This window comes from Cebus imitator, unplaced genomic scaffold, assembly GCF_001604975.1.
Source record: "Cebus imitator isolate Cc_AM_T3 unplaced genomic scaffold, Cebus_imitator-1.0 Scaffold175, whole genome shotgun sequence".
Lineage (NCBI taxonomy): Eukaryota > Metazoa > Chordata > Mammalia > Primates > Cebidae > Cebus > Cebus imitator.
This window is the reverse complement of record NW_016107490.1, coordinates 3745546-3758285: the sequence shown is the minus strand read 5'-3', so window position 1 is coordinate 3758285 and position 12740 is coordinate 3745546. Positions and strand designations below refer to the sequence as shown.

Sequence of the window (12740 nt, the reverse complement as noted above, 5' to 3'; positions counted from 1 at the left end):
AAAAAAAAAAAAAAAAAAAAAAAAAAAAAAAAAAAAAAAAAAGAAAAAAAATCACGTTCATTAATATGACCACCAATCTCATCGGAAAAGTCAAGTACTGAGAAGCAGGGAAGCAGGTAGAAGCACATGGAAGCAGGTAAGTTTTACAAAACAGTAATTCGCACTTCAAATCTTGCATTTTGTCACTGACAACAGGTAACAAATGCTTTCAGTTTTAAGTGACAAGCTCATTTTCAAGAAGATGTCTGCCAAACACCTAAGTCTGAATTACTATAATTTCTCTGTCAGTTGTTTTCTCGAGTAAAAATGGTTTTCAATTTTTGAAAAAGCAGCTAATTTAGCTCAGGACTGAAAACAATCGCACAAGTGCTTTTCCTCAGGCGAATCGTATGTTGGTGTGCAGCAGGAGTGAACTTTTGATTTCCTCACAGTAAAAAAATGTATACTCAACAGTCGAGATTCAATAAAATTAGTAATTTTTACTACTTCACCAAGTACATTCTTAAGTGAAACTAGATTTTTTCTTTTCTTTTAACTATGTAAATATGTACTACCAGCACAGTTTGGTGTCGCTGCCTTGATCTTGTCTAAAGCTCCAACAGTTTTACCCACCATTTTTACCCACCAATGCTTCTGTACCATCTGAGCAACATAGTGAAAAAGGCAAGTGACATCTTGGTATTATTATGCAAACTGTTTTGACCTTGCAGGCCCTCTAAAAGGGTCCCCAGGACCCCACCGGTCCATATACCATATGTTGAGAACTGCTGATCTAGAGATCTGTTCATTTGCCATAAATTTACTATAATTTACTAAAAAAGATGAGCTATCAGTTTCCTAAAGGCTGTTACTAATATGAGCATAAATACCAATGTCCAAACAATTTTCCACACTTCACTTTTGGCCTGAAGAAACTACCGGGCAACACACAAATTTCACTACAAAATAAGCAACAGATAGTTTTTTACCTAAAGTGGGCATCTCACAATCTTTATTCTCCTCAGTGTTCCTTTTAACATATTTTATCAACCAGTTGAAAATGTGAACGTCACAATGAACTGAAATGTCCACCTCTTCCCAGCGCTGGGCATCCATAGATAAATATTCAGCAAAGTACTTCATTTCTGATATCAAAAGATCTCGTGGGCAAATAAAATCTTCTTTTAAGTTTTTTGCTTCATCACATACATGGATCACCATGTTTGGCCTTCAAAAAAATGTTACACAAAAATGAAATTATTAGAGTTTTGGAAAAGGAGCCAAGACTACTGATATGTAGTGAAGGGAAAATAACAAGATGTGTTTGAAAATTCTGACCACAAATCAGTTTTATAGGGTCTTGACATTTTTCAAGTGTCTTGCTAGCCTGATCACATCTTAGATTATGACTAATTTTAGCAGATTACTGATTTAATGAAACAAATAAAATATTGTTACCACAGGACTAATAATTTACAGTTTGAAATTTATTTTTCAAGTTAACATTAAAAATAAGGTTTATAAAAATAATATCATATCACAAAGAAGAACTAAACAGCACACTTTAATTCCTGTGAGGAACAAAGAACAGCACTTTTACATGGTTATGGGTGTGGGAGGGAGGTTATCATTAAATGCTAAAATTTTCAGATTTTTTTAAAAAAGGAAAAATAGCTATAATTCTTCATTAAAGAATCAAATGAAAAACTAGCATGGCTTCATTATTTTTAATAGCAAAAAAGTTTGCTTCTAGGCATTCACATACATAAAATGTGAATACATTAAATATAAATTAATAAATGTAATCAAAGCATTCCTAAGACTACAATGTGCTTATTTACATATTTAATAATAATTTAAGCACAAGTTTAAATGATACATCAGAGGTTTGCTACAAAAATTATAATCTCCTTGCATTTACTTTCTTTGAAAATTATGTCGGCTGGACATGGTGACTCACGCCTGCAATCTCAGCACTTTGGGAGGCCAAGGCAGGAGGACTGCTTGAGCCCAGGAGTTTCACACCAGCCTAGGCAAAATGGTGAAACCCCATCTCTACAGAAAAAATTTAAAAATTAGCTGTGCGTGGTGGTGTGTGCCTGTGGTTCCAGCTACTCAGGAGGCTGAAGTGGGAGGACCACCTGAGCCCAGGAAGGTCAAGCTGCAGTGAATTGTGATCACATCACTGCACTTCATCTTGGGTGACAGAGTGAGACTCTGTTTCAAAAACAAATTTTAAAAAATTGTATTACCTCAAAAAGAAACATCAGTGAGATCTTACATATGCCTTCATATCATTACAAAGGAAGAGAATAGAGACATACTGTCCTACAACATGAATTTAATTGAATTGTGTGTTTAATTCACACATTTCTGATACAAAAAAAGTATATTATTGGAGGGCCAGGCATGGTGGCTCCCAACGATAATCCCAGCACTTTGGGATCCTGAGATGGGAGAATTACTTGAGCCTAGGAGTTTGGGACCAGACTGGGCAACACAGTGAGACCATGTCTCTACAAAAAAAAAAAAAAAAAAAAAAAAAAAAAAAAAAAAAAAAAAGAAATAAAATTGAGCTACCAGAAAAAGGATTATAATCAATGCTCTATCAAAGTCAAAAGAATTTAAACAAATTTTTGCAAATTGCTCTTCCAAAGAAATTATGGTCAAAACATAAACAGGTAATAAGTGACGTAATGAAACATAAAGTTTCCATAGCTTTTTGGACTACATTACAAAATATTAGACGATTTCAATAAAAAGTTTTGGCAAATTTTTGTGTCACACAAACCAACCAATCATTTAAAAATCTGTGTGAATACAGCCAGGCACAGTGGATCGTGCCTGTAATCCCAAGACTCTGGGAGGCTGAGGCAGGCAGATCACTTGAGGCCAAGAGTTCAAGACCAGGCTGGCCATCATGGTAAAAGCCCATCTCTACTAAAAATACAAAAATTAGCTGGGCATGGTGGCACACACGTGTAGTCCCAGCTACTCAGGTGGCTGAGGCACGAGAATTGCTTGAGCCTAGGAAGCAGAAGTTGCAGAGAGCCGAGATGGTGCCATTGCCTCCAGCTTGGGCGACACAGCGAGACTGTCTCAAAAGAAAACCCTCAAGACTGTGTGAATAAACTAAAAATAACTAAACTACACACTTTAAAGGGGTGAATTTTTTTTTATTGCGGTTATTCATAATGTAAAATGTGCAACTTTAACCACTTTTAAGTTCAGTGGCATTAAGTATATTCACACTGTTGTGCAATCAGCACAATGATCAACCTTCAGAATTTTTTCAAAGGGTTCATTTTATGATATATGAATTATATGTAAAGCAAGCTGTACTTGAAAATCTATAAAAAGTAAGATTTTCATAAAAATCCATGAAAAGTAAGTATACAAAGAAACTTTTGGAAATAATAAAAATATTCTGTGTCTTGATTTGGGTGATGGTTCTATGGTATATCCAATTTTCAAAATTCATCAAGGTGAACACCTAACAATATGTAGTTTATTGTAAAGATACGCAAAACAATATAAAACTATCAAACTTGCAATATACTGAAAGACATTTTAATTTTAAAATTTTCTAGAATGAGTAATTATATTCAAATAGTTCTAAAATACACATCCAATTAAAGTTGGAGAAATAATGGCACAGAGTTTTTTCCCTTGCGTATTAAAATTTACTTTTAAAAGTTTTGTTAAGACATTATTTCTAATATTTATAAATATAAAAATAAAAATTTTTGAATATAAAACTGTAGTCCAATTTATAAATAACATGAATAAGTCATGTTTAGGTTGGTTCAACACAAGAACTAAGCTGATTCCAACAGTTTCGGCAGTTATGTAATATGAAATTCCTACATTATGGTAACTGATGCATATAACCACCAATCATATATTTTATAATTTAAAGTTGATATTAATATAAAATCTTATCTAGCAAATGACTAGCCTCCTACCCTTCAGAGTCTTCAGTCTTTTCTCCACCATTATGAGTAGTACAATTTTCACTTTCTGAAGAACAATTCCTTGTGGAAGCGATACTATGTCTTCCTTAAATACAGAAACAAACACATACAAAAAAGGGGGAGGGTTAGTATTTCTAGCTGAGAATGGGTTTTTATTTATCGAATGGTAATACTGTAAACGCATGGTTTCCAAGGCTAAAGATGGTACTTGTCAGGGTGGCATTTTCCTTTAGTATTTCTAAAGATATATGGAAGAAACAGTACAAAAAATGAATCGCAAATTGCTAATGTTACAAGGATTTCAAAAAATACTAATGTGGTGTGTACAAATAGGGATCAAATATTCAAAAGCCAACAGCATAGTTTTCTTTTTCTGAAGCAAATTTTTACATCAATACTCTGCTGCTGCTGAAATTAAAATAACTCACTACTCTCAGAGGATTTCTAAAACCAGTTATTATTTCCAATATAATTGCAGAAAACATCTTTTACCCCACCACTATGTCATTTGAAGCTCTTGTTGACTACAATAAAGAGTGGCTGTAGGCTCAGCACAGTAGCATGTACTGTGTGGTCCCAGTTACTGAGGACGCTGCGGCAGAACTGCTTGAGCCCAGGAGTTTAAGACCAGCCTGAGCAACACAGTGCAAACTCCATCTCCGAAAACAAAAAGAGTAGCTGTGAAAAACAAAAATGATAACATAAGAAATAAGCAAGAGTCTCTTAGGAAAAAGAAATATTAAGTAAAGGGCATAGGGCAAGCCTCTCTAAAATACAGTAAAAGAAAATTTGTAGTAAAAAAAAATATATGAAATTAACTAGACCAATAGATTAGAGTAGAACATTTTGATACAGTAAAGTGGGGTTTTGGTGATTGCGTCTGACCTGTATTTTAACACTTAAAAATTTATTTTTCAAAATGTTTAAATTTTTTTACAGTGTCTTGCTCAGACACCTAGGCTGAAGTGCAGCGGCTTGATAATAGCTCACTGTAACCTTGAGCTCCTGAGCTTGAGCAAGCCTCCCACCTTAGCCTCTCAAGTAGCTAGGACCACAGGTGTGCACCATCACACTCAGCTAATTTTTATTTTTTAGGTAGAGACAGGGTCTTGCTACATTGCCCAGGCTGGTCTTGAACTCCTGGCCTCAAGTAATCCTCCACCTTGGCCTCCTAAAGTGCTAGGATTACAGGCATGAGCCACTGCATCTGGCCCTAAAACTTTTAATAGCATAGATAAATATAATTTAAACAATTCAGGCCAAGTAGGCCAGGCACGGTGGCTCACGCCTGTAATCCCAGCACTTTAGGAAGCAGAAGTGGGTAGAACATCTGAGGTCAGGAGTTCGACACCAGCCTGATCAACATGGAGAAAGCTCATCTCTACTAAAAATATAAAAAATTAGCTGGGTGTGGTGGCGCATGCCTATAATTCCAGCTACTTGGGAGGCTGAGGCAGGAAAATCACTTGAACCTGGGAGGCGGAGGTTGTGGTGAGCCAAGATCACACCACTGCACTCCAGCCTGGGCAAAAAGAGTGAGACTCTGTCTCAAAAGAAAAAAAAAATTCAGGCCAAGTACAGTGGCTCACATCTGGAATCACTTTGGGAGGCTGAGGCAGACGGATGGCCTGAGCTCAGGAGTTCCAGGCAAGCCTGGGCAACATGGCAAAACCCCATCTCTACAAAAAATACAAAAATTAGCTGAGCATGGTGGTGCATGCCTCTAGTCCCAGCTACTCAGGAGGCTGAGGCAGGAGGACCTCTTGAGCCTGGGAGATGGAGGTTGCAGTGAGCTGAGATCATGCCACTGTACTCCAGCCTGGGCAACAGAGAAAGACTTTGTCTCAAATAAATAAATAAAATTCAGGAAGATAGAAATATGAATGCATTTCTCTATTAATGTTTATATTACCTTTAAACAAAGAAAGAAAAGTTGACTGGAATATATAATATTTTGCAGAATTATCATAAGGACAAGTACTACATTTTAGTTTAAAACCTTACCTGTTTTGGAAACTGCATCATGTCCAACTGGAGACTCCTGAAATTCTCCATGTATGTCAAGAAGTGAGGATTTGATATACGTGGCTAAAGTTTCAACAGGACTCTCTCCAGCAGCCATTAGGGAATTATACTGGTTGTCAACAGGTGAGCTTCCACTGCTCTTTAATTCATCAAACCTTTTTGCACACTGTCATGATATAAAATCAAAGAAACATAGGTTTTGAGAATTTTTTATCTTTTTTTTTTAAACCTGCGCCCCCCTGAGACTTGTTTAAATAAAAAATTGAGAAGATATTTTCTTGCCTTCTATTTGAAGATATTTTTCTATAATTACTTTTTGTAAGTGAATATTAACCTGTTGAGTAACGTCTAGAAAGTCTGTACACATTTCACTATGTGAAAGCCTCTAACTTCTATCTTTGTATCTTAAAATTCAGGGTAGTTTTATTTTAATGTGCTTTAACTCAAAGGCATATATATTTATCCTCTTGTAAAAAAAGAAAGACCAGGCTGGGTATGGTAGACCATGCCTGTAATCCCAGCACTTTGGGAGGCAGAGGCAGAAAGATCACTTGAGGCCCGGAGTTCAAGACCAGCCTGGGCAACTTAGATTGTCAAAGAGACTGTGAGATGCTGAGGTGGGATGATCACTTAAGCTTGGGAGGTCGAGGCCGCAGTGAGCCATGATGGCACCACTGTACTCCAGCCTGCGGTGGCAGAGTGAGAGATCCTGTCTCAAAACAACAACAATAACAAAACAACAACAAATATACATATATAAAAGTATATATTTTTTATATATCTACAATTTATGTGATTTGTATCTAGCCAAATTATACCAATGTCTATTCAGTGTTAATACATACATCTGAATATGTAAAACTCAAATATTTTTCTCTCTCTCAGTTGGTGTTTCTTCAAATTGATCAACTTTTCTGAACATTTTCAGGAGATATTCTGGGGGTACTGTTATTTACCTCTTTCGGTGTTAACCCAGGCACAAGCCTTGCTATAGTTTCCCAGTTGATAGTCTGAGGGATTCCAATTAATGGATAAAGGATCATGTCCAATACCATTTGGTTATTATTGTTCAGGAAATTGTTATTTTCTGAATATCCACGACTCATCTTTTGGAACTAGAAATTGGGAAGCAAAAAACGTCATTTAAATCTGAAATCTAAATATTTTTAGAACACTACAAATCAGTTATAATTCATTCCTAAGAATTATCTGCTACCACATAAATGAAAAATAAAACTGACCTAAAATACAGTATAGCCCAAATCTCTTCACATAAAAAAGTATTTGAATATTATACATTGATAGATGGATATACAAAAAGATGAACAGATGAACAAATATATGATAAAAAGCATAAAATATTTTTTATCTTATCTCTTTTTTTTGGAGTCTTGCTCTGTCACCCAGGGTAGAGTGCTGTGGCACAATCTCAGCTCACTGCAACCTCCGCCTCCCGGGTTCAAGCAATTCTCCTGCCTCAGACTCCCAAGTAGCTGGGATTACAGGCACATGCCACCATGCCTGGCTAATTTTTGTATCCTTAGTAGAGACGGGGTTTCACCATGTTGGCCAGGCTGGTCTCAAACTCTTGACCTCGTGATTCACAAAGGTGCTAGGGTTACAGGCGTGAGCCACTGCACCCGGCTTCCCAAAGCGCTGTGGTTACAGGCATGAGCCACTGCACCTGGCCCTTATCTTTTTTTCTTTAGAGTCAGAGTCCCCAGTTTTACAAGATGAGATTCAGAGATGTTAAGTAATTTTTACAAGGTCACAGAGCTAAGAAGAAGCAGAGCAAGGATTCAAACCCAGGTAAAAATGACTCTCAAACCCATGCTCTTTCCATTCCACACAAGAGGTATAGTATGGGCTAAGGTAGCAGATTGGAAATAATGGTTTAGGGTCAGTAGGGACAGAGCCTAATATATTTTGAAGCTATTTATGATTCAATTAAGTTATTTTGAAAGCTTCTGTTTGTGAGGTGTGGGAAGAGGGTTATGGTATCAAATAGAAAAAGAAACTATACATTCAAACATAAAACATTTGAGTAACTTTTTTATATCAATGTGTACAAGATACTTCTTATTTTATTCAAACATTTACTGAGCCATCACTATGTGCCAGGCACTGTATCTAAAGTCAGAACATTAATTTACAGGTGAAAATAATGACAAAAGTTTATGATGAGTCGTATCTATGATTCAGTTGACACTGGATTCTGGGTCGGGAATACAATCTCCAAATATAAGCTATTCCTATGGAAAAAAATGATCTATTTTAGGACAAGAAGTACAAAGCAGAGATTCACTGACAGATCAGTACAATGGAAAAGGCAGTGTACACAGGAGTCTGAAGCTCTGGTTTGAGTTTTAGCTCCACCACCTGCTAATCAAGGCTAGTCATCTATCCTTGCTGAACTACAGCAATAAAAGTAGGTGATGGTAATACCTCTGACTGACAGCATGGAGAGAATTAAAGGGATTATTATGTGAAAGCACTTTGAAGGTGACAAAAATATCTCACAACTGAGATGCTGCATAAATAACAGTAGTTAGATTGTGCTGAGGGTTATGTGAGATATTTAAAACACAGCACAGGGATTGGAATGTGGTATACTCTCAATAAATGTTAATTATAATTAGTACTATGTCATTGTTTACATAAGATACTGGTAGAGGACATCAGGTGGCACACAACATAAAGTTATTGTACATGTGTTCAAAAAAACATTAAAAAGAAACAAAAACAGAAAGACATTTAGCATGCTAAAATCACAGCTTCCTACTAACCAAAGATGTACCTTGTTGAAGGCCAGTATAGTGGAGTGGCTAAGTATGCAAACTCTGGAGTCAGACTGTCCAAGTTTGCATCCCAGTTCTACCAGTTATGGCATTATCTGGTTCAGAGTAGTTAATCTCTGTGCCTCAATTTGCTCATCTGTAAAACAAAGATAATAATAGCAGCTAGCTTACATATTTCTGAGGATATATAGAAAGTGCTACCTGGCAATGAGTGAGGACTATATAATGTGTGTAGCAGTAGCACTACCACTCTAGAGATCCTCAGGTTAAACAGATTCATAAAGATTAATGTAACAGATAAAAGGAGAGATAGCAATAGTCCAGTGAAGTATGCCATAACAAAAGGAGTAGAAAGAGTCAGCTACAGATTCTTACCCAGTTTTACCACTTCTAGCAGTGCAACCTATGGCTTCAATTGTCTCAGCAATACTGTAAGGAAAATAATACCTAACTTTTGGAGTTATGGTGAAGATTAAATACTACTATATATAAAGCACCAGCACACTGGGATATGCAAAGGTACTCAATAAATAATTTATTACTTTTTCTCCCTACTTAGGCCATTATTGGCACAAAAATTTCCAAGAATTAGTTTAATAACTGTAAAGCACTGCCTTGTGCCCAGCTACAAACAGATTTTACAGAACTTCATTGTTTTTTAAAGAACTGGTCATCTCAAAATCATATGAAAAAAAGTGAGTGAATCTGAAAGTAATGCCCTTTTGCATGTCCCAGGTTGAGTTTGATGAAAACATGGGGGAAAAAACGCTTGGAGAAGGTCTTCCAAGGACTTTGGAAGGGCCCAAGGTTCTGTTCATTTCCCTCTTTAACTCACTGGATTATGATTTCTTTGATGGGCTGGGCCTTCTATCTTTGATTGCTCAGAAGAGTGACAGCAAGGCAGATATTGTCAAAATGTTCGCTGAATTAATGAGAAAGTCATAAAACCTTACGATAGATTAAACGTATCCTTTGGAACCCACTCGAAACTGCAGGTCCACACTCATTTAAACATTTAAGTATAGATGGGAATGTGTAAAGATAGATGGGGATCATGCCCTGCTGGATTAATCAGTTTATTTTTGAATCCTTGAAAGACTTGGTTTCTCTCTAGCGAACAAAGCACTAATCTCTACTTGTTTGCCTAGTACTTCATCACTTTTCATACCACACAATTAGGGAGGGATATTAGAGCATATAGGGCGTTTTATTATAATTTGTTTGGGTCTTGGTAGAAAACCGTCTGAAATGGAATTCAGGGCAACAATCTTCCCTGAGAGCTGTTTTCTTTTCACTTCCAAAGAGATTCATTTAAAATTTCAAAAACATTACCCACGTCAAACACTTAAAAGCTTGTAAGTATATTTCGAATGTGATACTCATTTATGCTATACATGTTTAAGAGTACTTTAAATCATCTAAATGTGAAAAAAAAAAATTCTGTTGACCTTCTCTTTATACAACGGAATCATACTGGGCAAGGGAAGACTTCCCAGCATTAGTTCTAGTTAACTGAATGTCCAATAAATCACAGAGTCTGAATTTAAGTATAAAAGGCAGAGCATTGATGGATAATCCTTAATAAAACGTAAATTATCCTGAAATAGCTGTCATAGTGTACCTCATTCTGGAAACAAAGTATAAATTTATCAAAAACGGTGACAATAAGAAAAAGTTCAAAGTTCAAATTACCATGAAATCTACTCCCATTCATAAAATATCAAAATCTCGAAAATATTTAAGGTAAAATACGTTATTTACCAAACATAAAAATCCAATGTGTTTAACAGACTTCACTTCTTAAGAACTCGCCCTCCCCTCCCCCATCCCCTTCTCTTGGTTTATGTATTTAATATCTATATATTAATAAAACTAGTCTAAGTCGCTTCCACACCAGATAGAGGTCCACAACAGGAATCTGGCATATTTGTTTTTCTTATTTCAAATAGAAAAAAAAAAAGCTCTTGGAGACAGAGACGTTTTTCCTTAGGCAGTGGAAAGATGGGACAAGAGGGGGGCCCGTGGGGCAGGCAGGCAGGCAGGTCAAAGGCCTCTGGCCTAACAGAAGGCGGAGGTAACGCCGAGTCATCCCAGACCAGGGAGAGGCCTTGTTGTGCCCAGGCTTCCTGACCTCTGGCTACAAAGGAGATCGGAGGCAGCTGGAGGAGAAAGTACAATCACATCCCAGGCCCGGGATGAGATCAAAGCCCTTCAAACCCTGGGCCCGAAGGCTGACTGCGAGACGCGACCTCGGGGAAGCCCCAGACCTTCCCGCCCCGCTTCCGCCCGTGGAGGCACAGAAACTCCAGGGGCGCAGGGCGGACAAAGGCGCCGGGCAGCAGGGGCGAGGCGGGCAGAGGCCCGGGGCGAGGCCCGCCGCGCACAAGCTGGGGTTCTCTCCGCTGTGCGCGGGCAGGACGGTCTGCAGAGACTTGGACCCTGCGGGTGACTGGACGCGAGCCGGCGGGCTCTTCGGGGCGCAGCCGGCTGAGGCTGTGCACGGGGGCGTTCGGGGGCGTTTGGGCGAGTGGGACCCCGGCCCGGGCCGCCGTGGGTGGGGAGCCGCGGGGGGAGCCTGCGGGCTGCGAGTGGTAACGCCCCATGCCGCACTTCCAGCCCTGCGGTGGGCAACCGAGCCCCCTCAGCGTCTCGCTCACCTCCACAGGGCCGCGACGGCCCTTGCAGCGCCTCTGTTACCTGCAGTGGCTGGCACCGCCCGTGCTCGTGCCCCGAAGCTGCAACAACCCAGCCCGCAACCCCGGCCGCTGCGCCTCACACCCCGCCCCCGCCCTCTAGCAGGCGGCTGAGGGGACGAGCGCCGAGGGGCGGGGGAGCGCCGAGCCGACGCCTCCCGGCCAATCGCGGGCCAGCGCCGCAGCGGCGGAGCCAATGAGCGCCGAGCTCATGCCCGGCGGGAGGGAGACGGACTGGTGGCGATGGCTGGCTGTCGCGTCGCCTTACCCGCTCCTTCTCCTTCACCCCTCTGGTATTCACTCCCTGGCGTGTCGCAATGCAGCGTCCCCACCCTCCCAGCGTCTTGTCTCTTAGCAACCAGATCCTAGGAACCTGATCTTAGGTGACACACCCTGAGCCCAGAAGAAAGGGGGATATACAGGAGATAAAAGAACTGTGATTAAAGAATGGATGAAATTGTTCTTGGTGCAGGTCATTTGGTACATCGCTTAGGTAGAGAGGGAAGATCGCGAGGGACACCAAAAGTATCTCTTAGACCAAGGTCTTTGGGTAAGGACCCTAAGTGTCTTTACCAGGAGGTAGCTCTTTAAAAATGTAAATAGCTCTGGATTACAAATTCGGTTTTCATACATGAATAGGGTGTGTGTGTGTGTGTGTGTGTGTGTGTGTGTGTGAGAGAGAGAGAGATTGTGAAAACTACTATTGGGCATCTAGTAAAATGCAAACAGCTCCATATTGTAAGGTAAATGCTACATCTCAACATTTCTAATTTCCACTCGGATTATTCTGAGAACAAAAATTAAATGTTAGGATTAGAAAGAACAGAAAAAGTAAAGCCTTATCCAAATCAATAATTACCATGAGAGATGATGATTAAATAGAGATTAAGTGGTTCACTGTATAGAATGTCAGGAGTTTTTTTCCAAATGCATCACCTGACTTCTGCAGATCTTTTACTATTTTTGTTCCACAAAGACATTAAAATGGCTGGGTACGGCGGCTCACGCCTGTTATCCCACAATCCCAGCATTTAGGGAGACCAAGACGGGAGAATTGCTTGAGCACAGCCTGGACAACAAAGTTAGACCCTGTCTCTACAGAAAAATAAAATAAATTTAAGTTAGCCAGGCATGGTGACACATGCCTGTGGTCCCAACTACACAGGAGGCTGAGGTGGGAGGACTACTTGAGCCCAGGAGGTTGAGGCCACATTGAGCCATGTTTGCACCACTGCACTCCAGGATGGGCAGCAGAGTAAGACCCTGTCCAA

General features: G+C 39.4%; 1 protein-coding gene across 8 annotated transcripts in view; it reads right to left on the bottom strand.

Moving 5' to 3' along the window:
• Positions 1-11587, bottom strand: part of KIAA1841 (KIAA1841 ortholog) — a 62656-nt gene extending 51069 nt beyond the window's left edge. For 4 of the 8 annotated variants that reach the window (XR_005202877.1, XM_017545001.2, XM_037744463.1 and 1 more), the window contains exons 1-6: positions 11434-11586; positions 8765-8912; positions 6935-7093; positions 5958-6144; positions 3945-4038; positions 969-1207 (exon numbers count right to left, since the gene is read on the bottom strand). Coding sequence is in view for 7 of the 8 variants with exons in the window: in XM_017545001.2 (XP_017400490.1) it covers positions 969-1207; positions 3945-4038; positions 5958-6144; positions 6935-7084 (670 nt within the window). In the remaining variant the exon portion in view is untranslated. Of the gene's footprint in view, positions 1-968; positions 1208-3944; positions 4039-4445; positions 4596-5957; positions 6145-6934; positions 7094-8764; positions 8913-11433 lie in introns of those variants that run through there. The other 4 variants (XM_037744462.1, XM_037744460.1, XM_017545003.2 and 1 more) reach the window with 4 other exon arrangements.
• Positions 11588-12740: the final 1153 nt, after the last annotated feature.